Below are 22,338 nucleotides of genomic sequence, written 5' to 3' on the forward strand. Positions count from 1 at the left end.
CTGAATGAGGAATTCACATCATACTGTACATAATTCACAAGTTTGTACACAAACGTCTTGTTATGTTAAAATGAAATCAGCAGCATGGAGAGAAAAGATGTTGAAATGTGCTGTGTTTGAGCAGCATCCATTTATATGCCAAATACAGTACAGGTTTGATCACCTGGTACACATGATCAAACATTAAAGACCATTACGTGTTCATGTTTTCATAGTATATAGAGATGTTTTGTACAGAATTATGTCAAACTTCACTTTTCACTTTTCAGGCCATGTACATTACCCACTAAATCTTTACATCAGATGTAAAGATTTAGTGGGTAAATCTCACTCCCACTTGTGAAACAAATCGATCAAGTGGAAGATGTGAGAGTGAGGTTTCGGCACATCTATATTAAAGCAACGAACTATAATTAAGAAGGCTTGTCACAGAAAAACAGTAAAATGCAGCAGAGTGAAAAGAAAACATTATAGTGAACCAAGAGGAGACTGCTGCAATTCATCTGATCTAATGAGTTTTTATTTCTATAGAAGGCTGTGTTTTAAGATCTTAAGCCTTGTGACCTTAAAACAAATAATTAAGCCTTTGAAAATACAAAAAAAAGAGTGAGTTCATTAGCTTTACTTCAACAATAACTACTTCTACTGCCAAGCTTTCAGAGACAAGGCTGGCTTCCTTTTAAGTAATTGATGTAGACTTTCTTTAGTGGCCAGGCTAGACAACTGCTCAAACGTCAGTCAGGAAATCAGACCGTCAAAGGAAAACGGTGCATTCCTTTCACGTGGCCTGGGTCAGACTAGCAATACACTGAATTTATGTTGCTTCTGTCAAGTGCTTACATTTTCATGCCCTCCTGTTGCTTAGATAAAGAAAGTGTTCCTTCTACAATGTGAGGCTGTGTCAAATATAACTCCAGCTAAGTTTCTGACAAAATCTGCTCCTGTCTCCCTGAATTGAGCAAATGAATCTGCGTTTTACAGTTTGAAAGCTGAAGGGGTTATTGGATATCACCCGGGGAGCACAAAGCGAACACGTTCTCATTTCTCCCTGACCTTGTGTGCATTTCCCTTGCAAACTGTCTAGGCCTTCAGCCTTCATTTCTCATTCTCTCTGTGGTAGCACAGGAAGGACAGCTAGGGCTTTCTGTCCAGGCCAAACAGATCGGGTTTTGGAACGGAAGGGAATACTGTGAGCAAACTGGAAACTGGCAGAGCTATAACTTTTCATGGTCCACAACTCAATGTCAATATGCAAAAATTCTTCTTATTCCTGGCACTGAGGCTGACACTCAGTGCACTGTTACACATTTTCCCACAGTTACTCTTATCCCATGTCCAAAGGTCAAAGGAAACAATTTTGGTTTTAAAAATACAAAAGAGGTCATCTGCTGAAGCAGAAGTCACTTAGTTTAAAAAGAGCAAAAGTATCCGACCAGTTTAAAGAAACAGAATCTCCATCTTATCGTGTAACTAAGGTATACTTTACTAACTGCAGCAGAAGTAGAAATGTAAAACTCATTGTTCTGGGAGTCTCAATTCCCAACGTTGCTTTAAAACATTCTGCTCACTGTTTCCTGCACTTTTATTTCTCTCCTTTTACTATCAGAATAGCTCATTGGTGTCTTCAGTCCTAGATTTAATAGTCTGGAAGAATCTCCATCTCCCTGGAGATTTTTTTTAAAAAACAAAAACAAGAATCACTGCTGATTTCCAAACTAGAACAAAGATTACAACTCACGAGGCGAGACTCTCTGAGGGTCGGTAAATTTATGGGCGGGAACATCTTATTCTCTGCTGGTCTGTAAATTTACAGACCTTCGTGGTCGGAGTTTATAATAGGGGGAAAATCCCATTATCAGCTCATGCTGCCAAGGTCTGTAAATTTAAAGACCAGCAGAGAATATGATTTACTCACCAAGATCTGCAGATTTGACAACCATTGGAGATCATCCCTTTATAGTTCACACATACGTGTGTGTGTGTGTGTGTGTGTTAGCTTTCATGAAGAAGCTAGTTTGCATGTTATTCCCATTCTTTTAAACAAAAGGCATTGCAAAATAAGAAGGAAAGGGGTATCGTATTGTTCAGGCATCAATCAACTTGACTGTTCCACCTTGGGAAAGAGAACTTGTAGTCTTGGAAATGAAGTTAGGCTGCAGGGAAGCTGGAATTCTAGCAAACTGTGTTGCAGCAGAATCTGCAGAAACGTTTAAAAAATAATTAACGCCCAGTGGTAGAAATATTACTCGAACAATTTTGACTGCAGCCAAGTGACATACCTTCATGTCAAAATGGTTAAAATAGTCGTTACCCCTTTACCAAGAAATATGATGTAATTATCAGAGTCGTAATGTGAAGAAGGCTCCTGTGGAACCTCGTCTGGGGCAATGTAACAAAAGAAACTAACATTAGGATGTACCTAATAAAACTTTCCGTTAAGGGATTAAGGGATTCTAAACTTTCAACATAAGTTTGAAAGGGACTGGTTGGTTAAGCAGAATGTTATAAAAGTAGCATTGATGCAGAAATTTCCAAACATGAGGCCATCATTGTGTGACCTTTCTTTGCTTTGTGTTGAGAAACACGACGCTTCCTGATCCCCAAAGAGGCAACTGGTCAATAATGTATTATTAATAACAGAGTAGCAAAGGTCAGGATCAAAAACAAGTTTAAGAATAGGCCAAGGCTCAGACTGAAGTGGATTCATTGTACAGGCTTTTCACAGTTATTTCAACGGTCAACTAACTGTCTAGCTAACCAGTGTCAGGTTGATGCTATATTTGGTTAACTGTTTTCTACTGCAATAAATCTTTGTGGGAGAAATTCCACCTGGATCGAGATCTACTCTATGTAGCATTTTAGCATGTCGAGAATTTGGGATATTGTTGAATTTAGTTTTAACTATGAAGTCATTTTTCTGTAATTTTTAAAAGAACTTACAGAAAGCTAGCTTCAAAATTAAGCTGCATTGGGGATTTTTTTGCCAAATTCTGGATTCTCTAAAGTACTACATTTCTACCCAATGGAATTTCTCCCCACTTGAACCTTCCTCTTCATGTAAAATAAGATGCATGATAATACGTAATGCATTCAAAAGTACTACTCCAATTAATCTCTTGAACTAGATCATCATCATTAAGAACTGGCTGCAGTAATACACTTTAAACTTGCCAGCCTCATCAAACATTTTAGATAAAATACTCAGGCAACATTAGAAGGGTACTTCAATACAACAAAGAGTTAAACCGCGCAAACAAGCAAATATGTTTTATAAATGAGAAAAATCCAAAATTATACCATTTTACAAAAAAACAGGAAGCTTATTGATGAATACTTGAAACTCAATAGAAACAGCTGAAAGCAAACTCCAGGAGATCAGAGGCTTGAATAAGTAAGTAAGCAGTTGATGGTTTCAACAAAAAGTCTGTCAGAACATTTTGTAAACTCTAAACTTTGTACTAATTATATAGTACAATATTATGACAATTAAGATTTTTGATTACTCGCTCTCAATAATTACTGTAATAGTAAATCAGATTAGAAGATATACCACTAAGTTGATTAGGAAGCCGTTTTCAAAAAAATATAATGAATTGCAAATATTCATTTAATATTTGAAGTATTTTCTTGTCTCGATGACTTCCTGAGTTAGGACGTATGTTAATGCAACTGCAATTAGCTTAGTCTGTTGAGCAAATGCTGTAAAGGCAGCTAAAGAAAGGAATTGTAGAAACTATAATTTTGCTGTGTACAAAGAAAACATCTCAGCAAATGTCACTGGAATATAACTGGCTTGTTCAACACGTATTCTGTTCTAGTATAATACCACTTTGATTTCTGTAATATCATTTAAAATTGTTTCTTGAAAATGCCACAAATATGACTTACGTTGACAGATGAAGTTGTAATACTTTGAAGGTCATCATCAGTTCCTTCTTGGTCAGTATCACCCTGCAGGAAACAAACATACATTTAATTTTACTTACAGTATTTTACATTGCCATTCTCTTCACAAAAATCGAATAAGACATAGAAAATTATTCATGATGTTTTTGAAATTGTTTTCAATCATGGACTAGGCAGCGATGTGGGTCACCACACAGACTTTTCACTGAGTTTGAATACAAATTGATGTGCCAACTGTAAGGGTCCTAAGTGTAATAACTTTGCGCAGTTTAAATCTACCCACACAGAACACAATATACTGAACTGCTCGTAGCACAAATGTCAATCTCCCTCAATCAGAGAGGTATTAAAGATGGGTGGCTTACGTGAAAATATTCACGTAATTCACACAAATGCAGTAAGGAACAGCACTTCTCAAGTTTGAGATAGGGCTCATTGTTGAAGCTGAGCAGACCGGACGCTTCTGTCTGAACTGCACCCAACTTAGAATGCTGCTTATGTGGCCGCAGCAAATGGGAGTTTAGTTTTGCAGCATTGCCATCCTGGGCCTTTAACATTTAAAAAAAATAAAAGCACAGAATTTTGTATTATTTTGATTGAGTGATATCAAGATATAATCTTGACACAAAAGATTTGACAAAAATCAAAATCGACTTCTAGGAAAAAATTACAGCTGTTTCCATTTAGTAGAAATGCATTAGCAGGTGCAGGAAAACATTCAAATTATATATGCAGCATACAGTGCGGTTCAGTGGTGAAATAAGTCTGAGAGCGGAATCCGAGTCAGTGATATATATATATATCTATATATCTAGCAAGTGATAACCCCAGCCCAACTTCAGTTGGGTCAGCAGGCAGAATACTGTATTGAAAGGCTGGGAGGCACCTTGTCAACAGGATGAAGGGAAATTGTCCAATGTTCCAAATAACACCCTATCAGTTGGTCATAGAGTGGTACTGATAGAGGCTATAGAGATACTGTATCTGCAGATGCTCATTTTCCCTTTTCAAAATAAAGCTGGGCTGCACATCCTGGAAAGACTATAAAAGGGGAGGAAATGGGAATAAAAATACATTGAAAAAAACATTAACAATATTGGAATGACTGACGTGTACAAGGTGCAGACAATACTACAATGCTGCAACTTTCAGCATGTACTATGGACAACCAATTAATTTGCTCCTATTACACATTGAAAAAGAAGAAAACGTACAAGTGAAGCCAAAACTGAAATTGAACTGAAATGCATTCGTCATTAATTTCCAAACACCTTTGAATTTCTGACAGCAATGATATATTTATTGCCTCTTAGCATACCATTTCAATGTGTAATTCAGTAAATAATATCACTTTAGCCAACGTTTGTTTTAAAAGAGAATCACTAATTATTATATTGTACAATGCCAAAGAATGTGGTCACTAAAAAGAGAATTCTTTTTCCACAATGTATATGGAAGATGATTTAATGTAGACGATTTAGAGAAATCTTCATTTAATGTCTACAAATGTTCTCTTCTTAATGAGGAACTTTGATAATAATAGACAATATCTCTAAATTGGCTGAGTAAATGTAGAGAAATCATGGCTAAATTAGCATACATGAAAAAATAATAATAGTCATTGCATTTGATATAGCGCCTTATCCCTTTGTTGAGACATCTCAAAGCCCTTCACAGATTATATTGTAAAGTGAATTGACTGCGTCATTTTGTGGGCAAAATGCAGCAGCCAATTGTACACAGTAGGATCCCACAAACAGTCGTGGATTGAGGTTTTTTTTGAGGGATTATTATCCCTGGAAAGAGATGCACCCATCGGCTAATGACCATATTCCTACTTACTGCTCGGTAAACAGAGGCATGTGGAGTAAGGAAACTTTTCTAAGGTTTCACCCCACCTGGGAAATCGATCCCCGGTCCTCTCACTTGCAAGTCGAATCAAAGGTGAGGAAAGTCAGATAAAGAAAATGCAATGGAACAATATAAATAAAAAGAAAAAATACCTGAATCTCCCACAAAAATACAATGTAAAAAATCTTGATTTATATTATCAGTAAAGTATATGATAGAGATGGATATATTTAGGATTTGTTTAATATAGAATATATTTTGAGATATGAAATTTACTCTGAAAAGCAGTGAAACAGTCAAGAAACAGAATTTTAATTACATCTGCCCTGATTCATCTGTGAGCTTTGCAAACATGCACGGAATTTGATATCCCCCAAAAATCATAACCCACAGATAAAAATTGAAGGGAGTGGAAACTGTTTTATTGAAATAGCCGTTCACCGAAAAAAATCAAACATATGTGATAGGGCCTCTTGCATGAAGGAAGTAAGATCTTCACCTCTTAATCTCTTGGGAAATGCTACAGGCTTTGTATGCCATTCTGCGTGGCTGCTTTCATACAGTCAGTCCCACTCTGTAGTCATATGTAATACCCGGTTTATAATGCCAGGTTTATGCCACAGTGATTCCAGCACAGATTACACTCTGGCACAATCTTGGCAGTTAACGCTGCTGAAATGGGCACTCATAAAAAATGCACCTCTTCACAGGCTTGCTTATACATAATTTGTGTAAGTGTTGAAATATAAACAAACAAACCAAAAAAATGACGTTTGTATTCCCAGAGAGACCTCCAAGTTAGCGTCTGTGATTTGAATGAATATCTTTTGCTGCTAAATTCAATGTTATAATAATTAAGATGTTACAAACTTCTATCATGTCAGGCTGTACAGAAATATTTAGGAGCCTCTTTTTAAATGTTCTCCCCAGCTGAGAAGGTGAGCGGATGACCTGCTCCAATCCTCCACTAATGTCAGTCTTGATCTAGTCACTTATCAGTGCAAGAAAAGGAGATTTATCCCCAAATTCGCAACCTCTCACTACAAGAATATACATAGAATCAGTCAGTGCTCACTCCAAAAGCCACAAGTAAGATCAGCAATCGGCTGTCCAGGGAACCTGTGCCTCTACCCACACTGTGGCTTGGAGTACTGGCATGTTGAAATAACATTTCAAACCTTGTATTTCTAACATTTTGGTTTCAGGATGGAGGATGGAGGATTCTTTGAATAATTGCTGGGAATAAGAAAAGGTAGAGGGTACAAAGTAAATAAAAATTTCAGGCAAGATGGCTTGCCTTTATTACTGTCGAGCACATTCCAATTGGGATTTTTGTCGTGTAGAAATAAGCATCCAATTTAGACAGCCGCCCCTGTTGGTAGCTGAGGAGTCTGTTTGCACACTGCAAACTCTGGTCAGTTTGGAACTGCCACAGGATGGAATGTATTGAAAGCTCTGAACATGCAGTAGGAGTTAGTATAAACTGTTATACTCTGTTGATAGAAGTCTGATTCACCTTGTGAATATAAGCTGTCTGAACTGTGAGTTTCCAGTCCGCATTACTGTATACCATACCCACCAAAGTAATAAAGTTTTACGAGAGTGACCACTTGTCCTGTCAGTTTAAACTGCCTTTTGGCTCATCACCATAATCTCCATAAGCACATTCCTTATGCTCTCATTGATTGCTTCCCCCCCCCCCCCCACCACCACTGCCTACTAAATTAACCTGTTGTTAAAAAGATTACATTTGCAAGTCATTAACATACACATGCATATGTGTATATGAGTGCATGCATGTGAGTATAAAGTGCTTATTTTGTGACGTTGCCAAACAGTGTCAATGGGCCAACTCCACAAAGTCACTTGTGTACATTTAACTGCTGAGCTTGGATTACACCCCTGGTCTCTGCGAAGCAAGGAATTGAAGAAGTTCAGAGGAAAATACTATACAGTATCTGCTAGCACCTGTAAAATGAACAACAGTGAACACTGCTACCAATTACAACAGAAAAAATGTAAGGGCATCATTTAATTCAGAATTCAAACACAATGTTAATTTGACCTTTTAGTGTATATAGACTAGCTGCACCTAAATGTTCCTTAAGGGTGTTGTCTGAAACTAAGAAGAAACTATTTCCCCAGATTATCATTATTTTAGCAGTGTTTATGATGCCATGGTTTAAACTGTAATACTGTAAAATACAGTATGTAATACAACAATAACAACAAGATTTCATTAATAGAGCGCCTTTCACGTCGGGAGGACGTCCCAAGGCGCTGAACAGTTGGGTCAGGACCCGAGCATTGGGGAAATGGTCAGGGTGAGGGGAGGGAAGGGAGGGGGTGAGGAGGGGGTAGAGAGTCGAGAGGGGAGCTGAAGGCACGGTCAAAGAGAAAGGTCTTGAGACCGGCCTTGAAGGAGGAAAGGGAGGAAGCGGCAAAGGCACTGGGGGATGGAGTTCCAGAGCCTAGGGGCTGAGAGGCTGAAGGCCCAGCCACCGATGGTAGGGCGGTTGGGGTGGGGGATGTGGAGCAGACCGGAGCCAGAGGAACGGAGGGTACGGGCAGGTAAGTAGGGGGACAGTAGGTCGGAGAGGTAGGAGGGAGCGAGGCCATGAATGGCCTTGTAGGTGAGGATGAGGATCTTGAATTCGAGTTGATTAAATTGAATAATAATTTATGTGTCTCAGCCTGGTGCAAAAGTAGCACATTGCCTCCAAGTTGAGATGTCTCCATGATGTTAAAGGCACTATATCAAATGTAAGGATTATTATTAGTTAATATTATATGCTTTCCTGTTCCATTTCACAGTAAAAACTGGAATCACAACATGTGTAGTAAAGGTATTTTATAACACATATTTCAATTTGCAACAACTAGCCAATTCAATCCTACAATAATGAGTTCAACAAGCTAGCTATTATTGTATAATCTAAAATACATCTGTGACATAATACTTTCTAAGAGGCAGTTCCTAACATTCAGTAAGAAAGTGGAATGAACTTTTAAAAAAAACACGTATTTGGCCAATATTACCTGGATAGATTGTGATTACAGTTTTCTTATCTTAAAGAAACATGGCATGTTTTTGGTTGCATTTTTCATAAGGGAGATGGATCAACAGTCAAATAATTTATTGTACTGTAATTACTGATAAGAGTGGGTATTCAGTGCTGGGTATTCTTGGCAAACACCCAACATTAGTAGAGATGCACGAGGTCAGCGTGATCTAGCATAATCCTTCAGAGTTTTCAAGGTTTCAGCTATCCAGTGATTTGCAAGGCTTTCACTGTTCATATCCTATGAACATAGAATTGCACTTGATATAGGGCCTTTCAGGTAAAGAGGATGTCTCAAAGTACTTTGAAATTTGCTGTGCATTTGTAACCAAACATGGCAAACAATTTTGCTGCCGTTTGTGGGATATTGCGCAAGTGAATGAAGTGAATAACCAATTTTATTTGGGGAATTGCTGGCCCGGGCACTCGAAGAAATTCCCTTCTCTTTTTGAATTGTGTCATGGTAATCTAAGGCCTAGCTGAATGTGCTGGTGGCACATTTGTTTACTGCCTCATCCAATGGACAGCATCTCCAACTCGCAGTCCTCGCCCGGCACTGTATTGGAGTATGAGTTCAAAGTCCCCATGTGGATCTTGACCCCATAACATCTTGTTACCAACTGAAACTGTCAGGCTAATACCTAATTTTTGATTTTTGCCTGCTTCCCTCTTGAAAGCTAGTATGGATCCTGTCTCAACCACCACCCCAAGCAGGGCAAATGTGTATAAGAATTGAATGCAAAGATTTACAAAGAATGTACTGCACGGAAACAGGCCACTTGGCCCAACCAGTCTGTGTCGGTGTTTATACTCCACAAGTCACCACCCACTCTCTGCTCCCTCCCATACCCTGAAGATTTACAAAGAAGTGGAGTTATGGGGAGTGCAATTGAGCCATTTTAACATCTTCCATTCATTACTCTTCGTGTAATTAATGTTACAAAATCAAAATTATGAGCCTCTTGTTTTTGTAGACAAATTTCACATGAAAAACAGATAACTTAAAGACATTTATTTTCTGGTATCTAAGGGAAATCACTACAAGACTGGGTGCTTTGAAACTGAAAATAAATATTTTTGATTTATGAAACATGTGGTTTCCCATGGTTAAAATGCTTAATTTGCTAGCCAAATGTGTTATGTAGCAACCTTTGACACTAAGCAGATTTCTCAAAACAGAGCCACAGTAAACACTGAAATAAAAAAACTACAAATAAAAAGCAGCAGGCAAATGTAGTATAAGAAGCCGAAATAATGAAGTGAGAAAGAGGTTTATAGAAATGTTGCAAGACAGATGAAAAAGATAAGATAAAAGAATTCACTCAGCGACTCAGGTTTTTCACCCACTAATCTTTTCATGGGATTAACGATAGGGCCATTCATACCAAGGGCCAGGTATGGAAAGGTTTATCTGAAATTCAAGTTAGTGTGCACAACTGAGACATTTTAACCTCAAGATAATCTCTATAGAATTAAAAATAAGAGATTTAGACATTTTAGAATTCTTAGTGTTAATGAGATAATGACAGGCAATGTCTGATAATAACATATCTTAATTTAAAATTAAGATTACTTAATATGTTAACACAAAGTGGATCTTTATATAACATATATGTGAAGATTTGAGACAAGCCTGTTGAGTTGCATGAATAAAAAATTCATAAGAAATAAATCTGATTGATAACATTTTACTCGACATATAAATCCCCCGATTGCTGATCTGTACTCATTTTATATTCTTTCCCTTGCGTTATGACTCAATGTTGATATATGACAAAAATTGCATTGTCCCATTAAAATTGTGATTGTGCTTTTCATATTGTTTTATTGGACTAAATCAATTTCTAGCAGCGCCACTTTTACACAATTTGATCACATATAGATCACTGGTCTCGTACTTATAATTAACGTATGTAAAATTGACAACCGTGTTATACAGAGTAGCTTTAAATATTATTGAATTGATGATACTTGGTAGAATAAAGCGCTTTATATAATAATAATAAGCCATATAGTCAAAGAGTACAAAATAATTGACATTGCGACACTGGGTAGTTCAATGTTTTGATCACATCGGTTTTCACTGGGGTGCTATTCAGCTATTTTTCAAGCTCACTCATCGGTCTTTGTGGGCTAGCTCTTGGCATGAGCTGAGCTGGAACTGATAACACTGACAAGATGAAATTAACAGCCTTCATTTTCCATTGGAAATTCCATGCAGCCAATTCACAAACATTTTCATATCAATATTGAGCAATTTCACTACATTATAATCCATCAAAGTGAGCCATTAATCCTCTCTGTGCTGTTCTCTTTTCAAACGCTAACAATTTCTTCTCACAAGCTAAAACATTTGTCCTACAGCCCCTCACACAAAGACAGTGCACTGTCAGCAATGATTGATCAGCGGCTTAATATAAATGAGGAAAGAAATGTACATCATATCAATGATGCTGTACATCTGTGGCAAAGGCACTTATTTTTAGAGATGGTTTGAATGCGGAAGATAATGTAACCTTCTATATTGAAGCCTTTTCATTTGTGCTGTCGGTTCTTTGCACATTCATACTGAGAAGACTGTTCCCACAGTAAGTAATTATAAAATCTATAGAAACTTTGATGGAAGGCAGTGAAAACAGATAATTTTGTTGCTTAACATTCAGCCCTAATGCTTCTGACATTCTGAAGTCATCAGTCAACAGTACAGGCATCGCAGTATCCCCTGGGAACTGACTGTCATGGTTGGAAGCTCAGTGGGTGGATAATTATCTAAGATCAAGCCTTCCTAGTTAGTAGGCAGGAAAGGAGGCAAATGCCAAGTAACCAGCCAATACTTCAGAAACACTTGTTCAAGGATATCCTAATTACTGTAAGTGGTTCCTCCAGCACTTCAAAGGTATTCATGATGTCATGAGTTTAACTTTTCCAATGTGTCTCCAACAACCAAACAAGGAGCAATAAGCAATCTATGAATGTTACAGACAATGTTTGTTTTACAATTCTTCAGTTTCACCTCCCTGGCTGGGAACTGCCTCGTGTTGTACATTTTAATCTTAAGCGTCTTGATTAGAAAATCATAGCTAAAATTTGCTTCCTTTGACTTTCGCCAGGTGGTCATAGAAACATCCAAATGGCTCCAGGTACTTCATGCCTTAATAAAACATGATCAGCCCTGCATCCCAGAATTTACAAATGATTATCATGTCTCCACCTTCGTGGGTAACCAATAAAATAAAATTTTACTTAAACTGAGTAAGTGGATCTGTCGGACTTTTATAATGTCCATCTCTTAGCATAACAAAGCTTTTTATACCCTACTAATGGCTCCTCAGCACTAATGCTGAGAACTCTTATCACTGCTCTGCCCCTTCATACAATCCTTTCAAACATAACTGTTTCACTTAATTCTTTCACCTCCTTCAGTTCAAATGCAATAAAAACCTTTCACAGTCTGACAACTAAAAGGCAGAACAGCTTCCAACTGCTGTATAATTCAGGAGGTTCTTTCTCATTTTAATTGGCTGCCTAATTGGAATGTTTATGGGTTCTGCGATAGCTGGGGATGAAAAGGCAGGCCAAGCCATTATCCGCTGAGCATTCCTATCGGTGAAGTTAATCATCAAAAAGTTAAAGTTCAGTGGAATGTATTGTAGTCATTCTCCCTAAAATACCTTGTTCTAAAACAATGTAATCCCTAAGCTAGAAATTATGTCAGCTGCACTTATCCAGAGATCGTTTCAGCTTCTGGAAACCCCTTTGTTCCCCTTTGATGTTGGCATAACGTGAAGGACAGGAGGCTATCTGGTGGCTGTCAAGTTTATAACTGCTCACTCTCTCACTGGCTGGAGATAAGGCTGTAAAGCGGGGCACTTGATGGACTTGATTAATTCCCTGGAACGAAGGTTTGTCTTCCTTAGCTTGGTGAATGACTTCATTCTAGTAGATGAGGTCACACAAGTCAAGGCAATAAAGTATCTGATATTCACATTAAAGCCAGCTTTCAAAGCTGTCAGCTTATAAAAAGAGAATTCTGAACGTTTCGGTGCCTGCGTTGGACGAAAAGGAAATATGACTATCTAAATAAATAAGCTAATGTTAATTGGCTTTGAGATCAATTGAATTGAAGGTCAATGGGGTCAATCAAAATTTACAGTGTAACATATACATTAACTCAAAGCCACATTAAAATGCACCCAGTAAAAAATAATGACTGGAACTTAAAATCCATTTCAACATAGAAGCATGCAATTTAATCTAATCTATCTAATTTAATTTATCTAATGCAATTTTTTTTGTACAAATGTAAAAACAATTCTACGCACATAGGCTAGTAAAATTTGCAATATGGATTTGCCTGAACATAATGATCAAAATTTACTTCATGTCTTTAGCACATAAGCAAATTAATTTCAAGAAAATTGCTCCGTGCTGTGTTCAAATGACAGAACATAATCACCCAGTAAACAATTCTTATCTTGCCATGATATCAGTTACAGCTACTGTCTCGTTACTTCGCATGTTGCCATGTTAAAAGGTTTTTGAAGCATTTCTTCAAATTAACTGCCTACAATACTTACTTCAGATGACTAGCAACTTGTGTTAAAAAACACAAAACCAGGAGTAAATTATGATTCATGCAGAAATTATGCAAGATAATAAACAATTGTGCAGTAGAATTAGTGCCAATAGCTAGATTTTTCTGGCATCAGCCACCGAAAGCAAAAAAGAATTGAAAAAATAAATGCCGAATAACTTAAATAATCAAATTTTTTCATGACAGTGGAAACACTGAAATTGAGTTTTCAAATATATGATAAATTTTGTTTGCTGAATTGCACAGCCTATTTTATTATGACAGTTGCTTTATCTACAAAGTCCACAGAAATCTAGTCACTTCATATCATCTGAATTCACAAATCAACTGTCGTATTCACTCCACTGACTCATTGTTGATGGACTTTTCACAACATAAGAAATCCCTTACCAGTTGACAGGGGTAATAAATGGAGAGGTGAGTGGCATTTATCCATCCTGCTGTTCAGTGGTGCTGCCTGTAGTGATACATGGCAGAATAAGCTCATAAACTAACCTTGTCCTTTGACCTTTGCAGGCACAGTGGAAACACAGGGGTGATCGTGATAATCATTGCATTTAATGCTCAATATTATCTGGACCTGTCATTACAATTGAAAAAGTGTTTTTATAGTTCAAAACACATTTTTAAAATTAATTGCCTTAATAACTAATATAACATACAAACAGTTTCTCCGCGAGGAAGGTATAATTAATTGAGGGAGAGTAATTAGTAAAATAAACTTCATTCACAATATTTAGGATGTTTTCTCTTTTCGTCAACTGATTGCTGACTCATCTTGGAGTGCAGATCCCCCTCTGATACCTCATACGAGTCTTTTTGCGCGAGTGTTAGCAAGCTATTTGAGCCAAGCACAATTTTCTTCTCATCGGATTTCCGAACACAAAGTTTCCAACAGGAATCAATAATGATCAGGAGCGAAGGCTAGAAGATTCCTTTACCCTCCCGAACCAAGAGCAATTTGCAAATTCTAGTGCCACTCTAACTGAAATCAGACAACTCAACGCAATCTTCTGGCTCACTTTACTTCAAGCATTAACTTTATAAACTGTATTTGATATAGAACCTTATCACATTGTAACATCTTGAAACAGTTTGCGGAGTTTTTCTATGAAGTGTTGTGACTGTATTTGTAGACAAACGTGGCAGCCAATTTGCGCATAGCAATGTCTCACAAACAGCTGTAAATTACATGACCCATTTTATCTGGAGGCCAGGAGACGGGAGGAACTTCCTTCTCTTTTGCAAATTGTGCCATAGAATTTTTAATATCTACCTGATCAGGCGGATGGGATCTTGATTTAAAGTCTCATCTGAAACACATCACCTCCAGCAATGTAGCGCTCCTGCAGCACTGTATTGGAGTGTCAGCCTAGACTGTGATTTCAACAACAACAAAATGACATTTGTCCAGCGCCATTCACTTTGGGAGGATGTCCCAAGGTGCTTGACAATCAGTTCAAAGTTCCGAAGTGAGGCTTGAACCCAAACTTTCTGACTCAGAAGCAAGAGGGCTACCAACTGGATCAGGTTGATGCCACATGAACCATTGGATTTGCCAACATTATGATTTGAAACAAAAGTCTACAAGGTTTGAGCTTTAGCAGGTAGACAAAAGGCTGCAGATAAAACTTAGCATTTTATAAGTAGTTTAATCTAGTATCAGTACTACCTTTAATCCCAATAAAACAATTGAAGCAAGCTATCAATAACCTACATTCATTCCTGGAAATATTGTTTACTATCTTTATGCTCTCAACAACATACATTTTAGCTTTGAGGGTGTCTTTCACTGATATTGTAGAGTGTAGTCTTCATACTTTTCAATTTCTTAATACAGTGATGACAGCAAACAGGATGTGTTTAACTGAGGTGCTGATTTATATGGGCAAGTGTCTCGGTACCAGGTGATTTCTGAAGTACTCTAATAAAAGAGCAAAAGTGAGAATCGGGATGATGTCAAATCTATTAGTGTTCTGCACGGTAGGTGTTAAACAGAGGAAACAAGGGAGGGAGGAAGGGAGGAATGGGTGGTACAAAGTACGTTCAGAATAACTTGTGAAAACTTTATTCCTAACTTTATTCCATTTGGAACCTCGCTATATTACATCGCTTCTAATTTAATGGAAAGTATTGGTGCACATGTTAGTTAGAGATGTACCATTGGATGGAGAACAATTTGCAGGATTGTTGCAAAGATGTACTGAACTAGCTACAAGGAATTTTCAGGTTATATCATTAAGGATCTTATATCGATGGATCTTTGTTGTTGTCTTTGATTGCTCTAAAAGAAGCAGTTAAAAGTTTTATATTATTCATGAATACACCTGTACTAACACAGATGTTTATAATTTGCTATATTCCAGTCTTTAAAATCAAAAATGCACACGTGAATATAATTAGTACGTAAAAGAAACATAATGAACAACGAATAGTCATTTACAGGCAAAAAGGAACAGCTAGGGAGCAGCAGAGTAATGAGAAAGGAATTGCAGGAACAGTCTAGGACTCAAAATGAAAGCAATTGTCAGAAAGTAAACAACTGACAGAACTGATCAACTGGCTGGATGGAACAACCATTATCAATGCATTGTAAGTGTATGTAAGGAATAGGTATCAAATCTCATTCATTTTCAAATGTTGGCTGTAAACTGGGACTATATGGGCAATTTTTAATTTCTGTTTAGGATACTGTGCAGCATACTTAGGAAATCTTTTGGATTTATTTCTTAATATAAAGTGCGGTGCATTTATTCAGAAGACCAGTTCAGTGCCAATCTGTAACTAATGTAATGTAAAACAAAGAACTCTACAAATTATCATTTATAATTTCGGTATGCAGTACAGAGGACGAGATACAGCAACCCCAATTTTTTGTTCAAAACTGTCCCCAAAAAAACAGGTTTTAAAGTTATGAATCTTTGGTGGAGATGAGCAAATTGATCCAGCCAATCATACTAAAGGATTCTGCTTATCTGCTGTATTTGACACTTGAAAAGGTACAGCTGTAATGAAATTGTGGCATTTGTAATGATTCCAAACATTTCAATGCAATTTATTACCTCAACATTCTAAAATGGCACAATGTGAATCAACTACTTTACATCAGACTGTTGAAGCATTATAAACTTGTTTACAAAGTTCTACTTAAATGTAACCAGTCCATAAAGCGGCAAATGGTGCATGTTCTGTGCAGTTTCCACAAGATTGATCAACAACTACCAAATATGTAATTTACATGCAGATTACCTTCAGCAATAAATGATTTAATATCAGTGTGTATCCTCAAGGAAAGGTAGCAACACTGAGAATTCTGCTAGCATCCAACTCTTTGAATTCTTTTTAATTACTGTTTGTAAATTAAATATAGCCCCTAAAGCAATATTTCTACAATTAGCAATGCTACTAAGAAATTCCAAATTAATATACAACAAAATCTAGATCATAGCCTTTTGTAATACATTTTGAATAACTAAAACCAGGTTATCTAATACAAATTATTTTCATTACCACTATTTATGAGATATTGGGATTGGTGCAAACATATATCACCATGGATGTGCAAAATAAATATCCTTGTGATTTGGTCACTCGGTCCACGACTGTTTGTGGGATGCCACTGTGTGCAGTTAATTGCCGTGTTTCGCCTACAGAATACAGAGTCAGTGCACTTTGCAGCGTGTCCTGTGAAGCGCTTTGAGAAGTCTCGGTGGTGTAATGGGGCGCTGTATCAGATGCAAGGATTAATTATTATATCAGTAATGCCTCTTTGCGCTGGAAGTTAAACATTATTGCCATCATATATTAGGCAAGTGTGCCAGCTCAATTTGTGGTGAGTTAGTGCTCCAAGGTCCCAAGACAGCAACTTCATTCATATGTGGGCTGAGAAACATCTTTAAGGCAACACCAATAAGGCTGCATTGGAAAATGAAGGGAATTTAAATCCTAGAGTGATCTCTCTTTATTCAAAGTACTCCCAACAGAAACAGAAAAATAACCTATCACTCAATATTTTCTCAGTAGCAAAGAAACTTGATTTCAAGATCACCGCTTCCATTTGGCTACTTTGTAAGATTAGTAGAGTAGCGTGGAACGGAAACGACTCCATGGAGTATAGTGGGACAGGTGCCTTGGATCAGCCGGAGAACTAATCTCAAGCTGTTTGACCCAGGAAAGTTCAGTACTGATTAGTTACTGAAGTTTCGCTTTGGCAAAGTAGCTATGGATCAGCTCTTTCATTGGTCCAAGTGCTCATGTAGGACAAGTTCAATGAACCCATCCCAATATATGGTCAGCTCCTCTATGTTATATTGAGATGCAACATATATCACAGAACTGCCAAGAGCAGGAGGAAGAGCAACACTATTAATGTGTTAAAACAAGGATATTCTTGCTGAAGGGAAAGTACTGAAATTATTTACAGTTCAAATGAAAATTCTTTATTTGCTCTGCACTTTAAATGTATTCCTTTTTATATCTCCCTCCCCCCACCACCAAGACTTTTTAAAAAAAAATCTAATTGTAGAAAAGAGGAGAAAAATCTTGCAACAACAGAACTCTGCTATCCTTTTATAATTACCCTTGCATTTGATATGGTGTCTTTCATGGCAGGAAAATGTCTGAAAGTGAGCGTTCACGTGGTATGCCGTGAAGTATAATATGACTTTTTTTGGGAGAAGTGAAAACAGCAACCAATTGGTACACATCAACACCCCCACAAACGGCAATGACTAATTTTATTTGGGGGATTGTTGGCCAGGACACCAGAAGAAACTTCCTTCCCTTTTTGAATTTTGCCATGGGATCTTCAATGTCCATTTGAATAGGTAGCCGGAATCTCAGTTTAATATTTCATCCAAAGGATGACATCTCCAACAATGAAACACACATTCGAGTGTCACCTAGACTGTGAGTGCAAAGTCCTGAAGTGAGGCTTGAACCCACAACCTTCGGAATTTTTGGTAGATTGGCATCACAACGTTTTTACGCAAACACCCTCTTGCTTTATAAAATCTAAAATGTATTAAAATAAAAGGTTAAGTAAAGACTTATGTGGTTTAAATTAATGTATGAATCTGCCTTGTAATTATTCTAGGTTTGCAAGGACATTTTTCTTGAGAACTTTGTTTTCATTTCAGACTCACTGGCACCAGCACTGTGCAGTTATAATCAGTAGCTAGAATTATGATGACAGTCCTTTTTCCATTTAATATTAAGAGCAGTCAAAATGTATCATAATGTGCAGACTCCTATCTGCAATCGACCGTTTGTTCTCTCTTGGACATGTAGATTGTTGATTAATAGAAAAGGTTTAATATTTGAAAGTGAAGAGTCTTCATATCTAGAACAGAATTATATTCCGAGTGTGTTGAAGGATGATCTCAATATATTTTTAAATTTTTCTCATGATTAAAACCCAAACACGTGTTAAATTAGCATTCAAATTACAGTGAATACCAATTGTATATGATAAACTAGTATGTGAACAAAAGCTAGTGTGTTAATATAGAAATGGACAGATACTGCATAGAAAATAATTCCCCTCACAAGAGAAGTTATCTGTGAATGAATCATATAGGTCTTCACTATTTTATTTTGGCGGCATTTGTGTGTGTATCTTGTGGGTTGCATAACATTGTTATTTTTCTACAATCTCTCAATGGATTTTCATGAATAGTATTGATGCTAAAGAGCATTAGGGCAGTTATAGAATGAGAGATCTCATGAGTAAAGCTAATGTTTCCAAAGATGTTGCTGGTTCATTGGAAAACGGTTCCAATTTAGTTTGCAATTTGATTTATTCTAGTTTAAAATTTGCGTGTTTGAGATAATAAGGCAGATGCTGCACTGGTCTGCATATGATGTATACAATATATTATTCAAGTTTTACACTGTACAGGATAGTCTACACGTTGTTTGCCGTTGAAGCAACTCCAGCTGTTGCATTGATACGATGTGAAAATAACTTTGCCTAGAGTAATTGTCCCATTTGTTAAACTAATCTGAAGCACATAATTATCCGAAGGACACTTAAAGCAACTTGAGGTATTTACAACTGGTGGGATGACAAAAAAAGCTAAAATAAATTTGTTAAATCTGCCATGTTGGTAAATTGTTAGATTGCATAATGTAACTTTTCCCATTCAAGCACAACACACATCAGAATCCCTTTCCTTCATAAATAAAGGTGGTTATTGACACATCACTCTGAAGTTTTCAGTCTGACACAGTTGGTGTTGGTTGCTGACAATATTGCAGAATAAGTGTATTTAATGTTCAAATATATTTTGTGCTTAAACATAGTATACTGATAATAGCAAGGAGTTAATAAAAGCTGCATACAATCTACTGGCTTCAAATAATTGTATAAATCTAGAATCTCCTTGGTGCAGGGGTGGGGCTGCTCTACAAGCATAAATCTGAAACGTGTTCACTCTGAAAATCTTTTCTGCTCCAGCTGACAAATGAAGGCTAAATGTTTGGCGCATTCATTGCTCAGCTGCACCTTATGCATTTTGCACTGCTTCCAGACTGGTGTAATATTTGCAGTACAAATGCTACCGTAAAATACAGCAGCATGATGCTTTCGCCCTTTTGAAAAGAATGTCAAACACTTTATTCTCGTAGTCATATCAAATAAAAAGTTAATTTAGCCACAGGATCAAATTTTTTTTTGAAGAAATGCAAAAAGCACTCTTTGCCAAGATGACACTAATTGACCAGTTAAAACTTGTTATTAGAGTAGAAAAAGCCTTCCTCAGATCAAAAGGCTGACAGCAGAACAGTAAAGCAGTTGTTTCAGTTACCCTGTGTTTTTTTTACTGAATGGAATTATGTTCTGTAACCACTTTGCCTTTATCCTGTGATTAATTTTTGGTTCGTGAATAGCACAGAATTGTAATCAGTTTTCAGAAATATTCATTTTATGAGATTACCTAGCTTGCCAGCCACAATGTAAAAGTAGACTAAAAGTTTGTTTCAGAAAATGTGCTCTTTCCAAAAAATTCTTGTGCTGAATGTATATCGTACCTATAGGACGAGACTAAGAAGGCAATTTAAGACATGAATGTGGTAGAACATGCCACTTGAACAAATATTCACTTAAGAGAAAATTACATCTCAATGCACTCTATGGTCACTCAATTCATGACTGTTTGTGGGACACTGCTGTGCGCAATTGGCTGCCGCTTTTCGCACACAACATAATAATAATAATCCTTTCATTTGATATAGCGCTTTCCACGTCAGGAGGACGTCCCAAAGCGCTTCACAGAACACACTGTAAAGTGAATTGACTGTATATTTGTGGGCGAACGCGGCAGCCAATTGCGCACAGCAATGTCCCACAAACAGTCATGGGTTGAAAATGACCAATTTATTATTGTTTTCGGTTTTGGAGGGATTATTATTAGGCGTGTGGAGTAAGGAAACTTGCCCAAGGTTTCGCCCTGACCTGCCTGGAACTGAACTCAGGTCTCTCGCTTGCAAAGCGAGTGCTCAACCACTGAGCTACAGGACTCCACTGTACAGTAACATGTACAGTTAACATGTACAGTCAATTCACTTTACAGTATATACTGCGAAGTGCTTTGAGACATCTCGAAGATGAGAAAAGACACCATATCAAATGCAAGGATTATTATTATTAATAATAGCAATTAATACCACGGTTGGAGTTCAGTAATGTTTTTTTTTCTCATTTTACTCAAACACTACATAAAGTAAAGAAATACCAGAATATAAAAATAAGAAAAACAGAGGTTATATAATTTATACAAAGATTGCAAATGCAAATGAATATAGCAGACGCAAATTTACATTCAGTATTATATTTGTGCACTGCTTTCTACACCTCACGTGCACTAGCACTGTAGGTTCCCTCCCCCACCCCACCTCCCTATTTCCTTCAACTGAAGAAATTGAATTAGTTTGAGGGGGCTAATTTCTTTCCCTGCTTACAAAACAAGCTTTTTGTTTTTAGAAAAAATCTCCATTTTTGTATCCTGTTGATATGCTGCATTTGGAGAATGCTCTGCTTGTCATTTTACGCAGTTGCAGCGTTGTAATACAAATTCTCCAAAAATGTATAGAACAGAATAGTTTAATTGCACTGCTGTGGGTGCTACAATTATGTATTCCATGAGACTGAACTAATACTGAAAGCATTACAATACATCCCCAATTATGTTCTCCATAAATTGGTCAGGTTTGTGTTGTAAATGACAGTCATACTTGAAGATACAGTATTTATGACATTTTTGAGAATCTGAATGAATTCCCTAATCAAGAATCATGTTCTTTTCAGAGGTTATGTAATAATTTTTCAAACAATGTCAGATACTCCTACATTTTTGTTTGGAAAAACTCTTGATGTAGGTCCTAATCATACATTAACAAATTGATAATATTTGAATTGATTTCCACAAGCTTTCCCATAAAACTTCATAGAAGTTTCTAATGCATCCCCCCCCCACCCACACGAAACTCTAAAAATAGGAAAGATAAACAACATCTTCAATAAATGGAACTTGTTATAGTTAATAGCATCCCACTTTGTGATCCATAGTGTTTAACTGCTTTTTATCCTTTCGTTATATGACTAGCCACAGGACTGACCTCTAGCTACGTTTGGCAGTTGTTCTATCAACCTGGTAGATTTCCTTACAGAAAATAAATTAAAAAGGTGTGACCTTGCTGAAGGCTCTGAGTGAAAATGAGGTACATCTTGTCAGAAGCTGAAGAGGCTATTTGAAGCAAGGTTTGTTCAATTTGAAAGGCTGCAGCTTCACTTAGATCAGAAGCTAAGATAAGGCACCAGGATGAAAAGGGGCGAAACATTTTCACCAACTGAAATTAAAAAACGACACTGAAAACCCAGTCAGCCACACACTGGCTTTTTGTACATTTATCTGGGCCTCATCAACC

At 37.0% G+C, this 22,338-nt stretch overlaps 1 protein-coding gene across 6 annotated transcripts in view; it reads right to left on the reverse strand.

The window, feature by feature from the left end:
• Positions 1–22,338, reverse strand: part of LOC103176098 (ankyrin repeat domain-containing protein SOWAHC-like) — a 173,229-nt gene that overhangs the window by 83,792 nt on the left and 67,099 nt on the right. For all 6 annotated transcript variants that reach the window (XM_007889483.2, XM_007889481.2, XM_007889480.2 and 3 more), the window contains exon 5: positions 3,889–3,951. In XM_007889483.2, coding sequence (XP_007887674.1) covers positions 3,889–3,951 — 63 coding nt within the window. The remainder of the gene's footprint in view (positions 1–3,888; positions 3,952–22,338) is intronic.

Source organism: Callorhinchus milii, unplaced genomic scaffold (assembly GCF_018977255.1).
Source record: "Callorhinchus milii isolate IMCB2004 unplaced genomic scaffold, IMCB_Cmil_1.0 Scaffold14, whole genome shotgun sequence".
Classification (NCBI taxonomy): Eukaryota; Metazoa; Chordata; class Chondrichthyes; order Chimaeriformes; family Callorhinchidae; genus Callorhinchus; species Callorhinchus milii.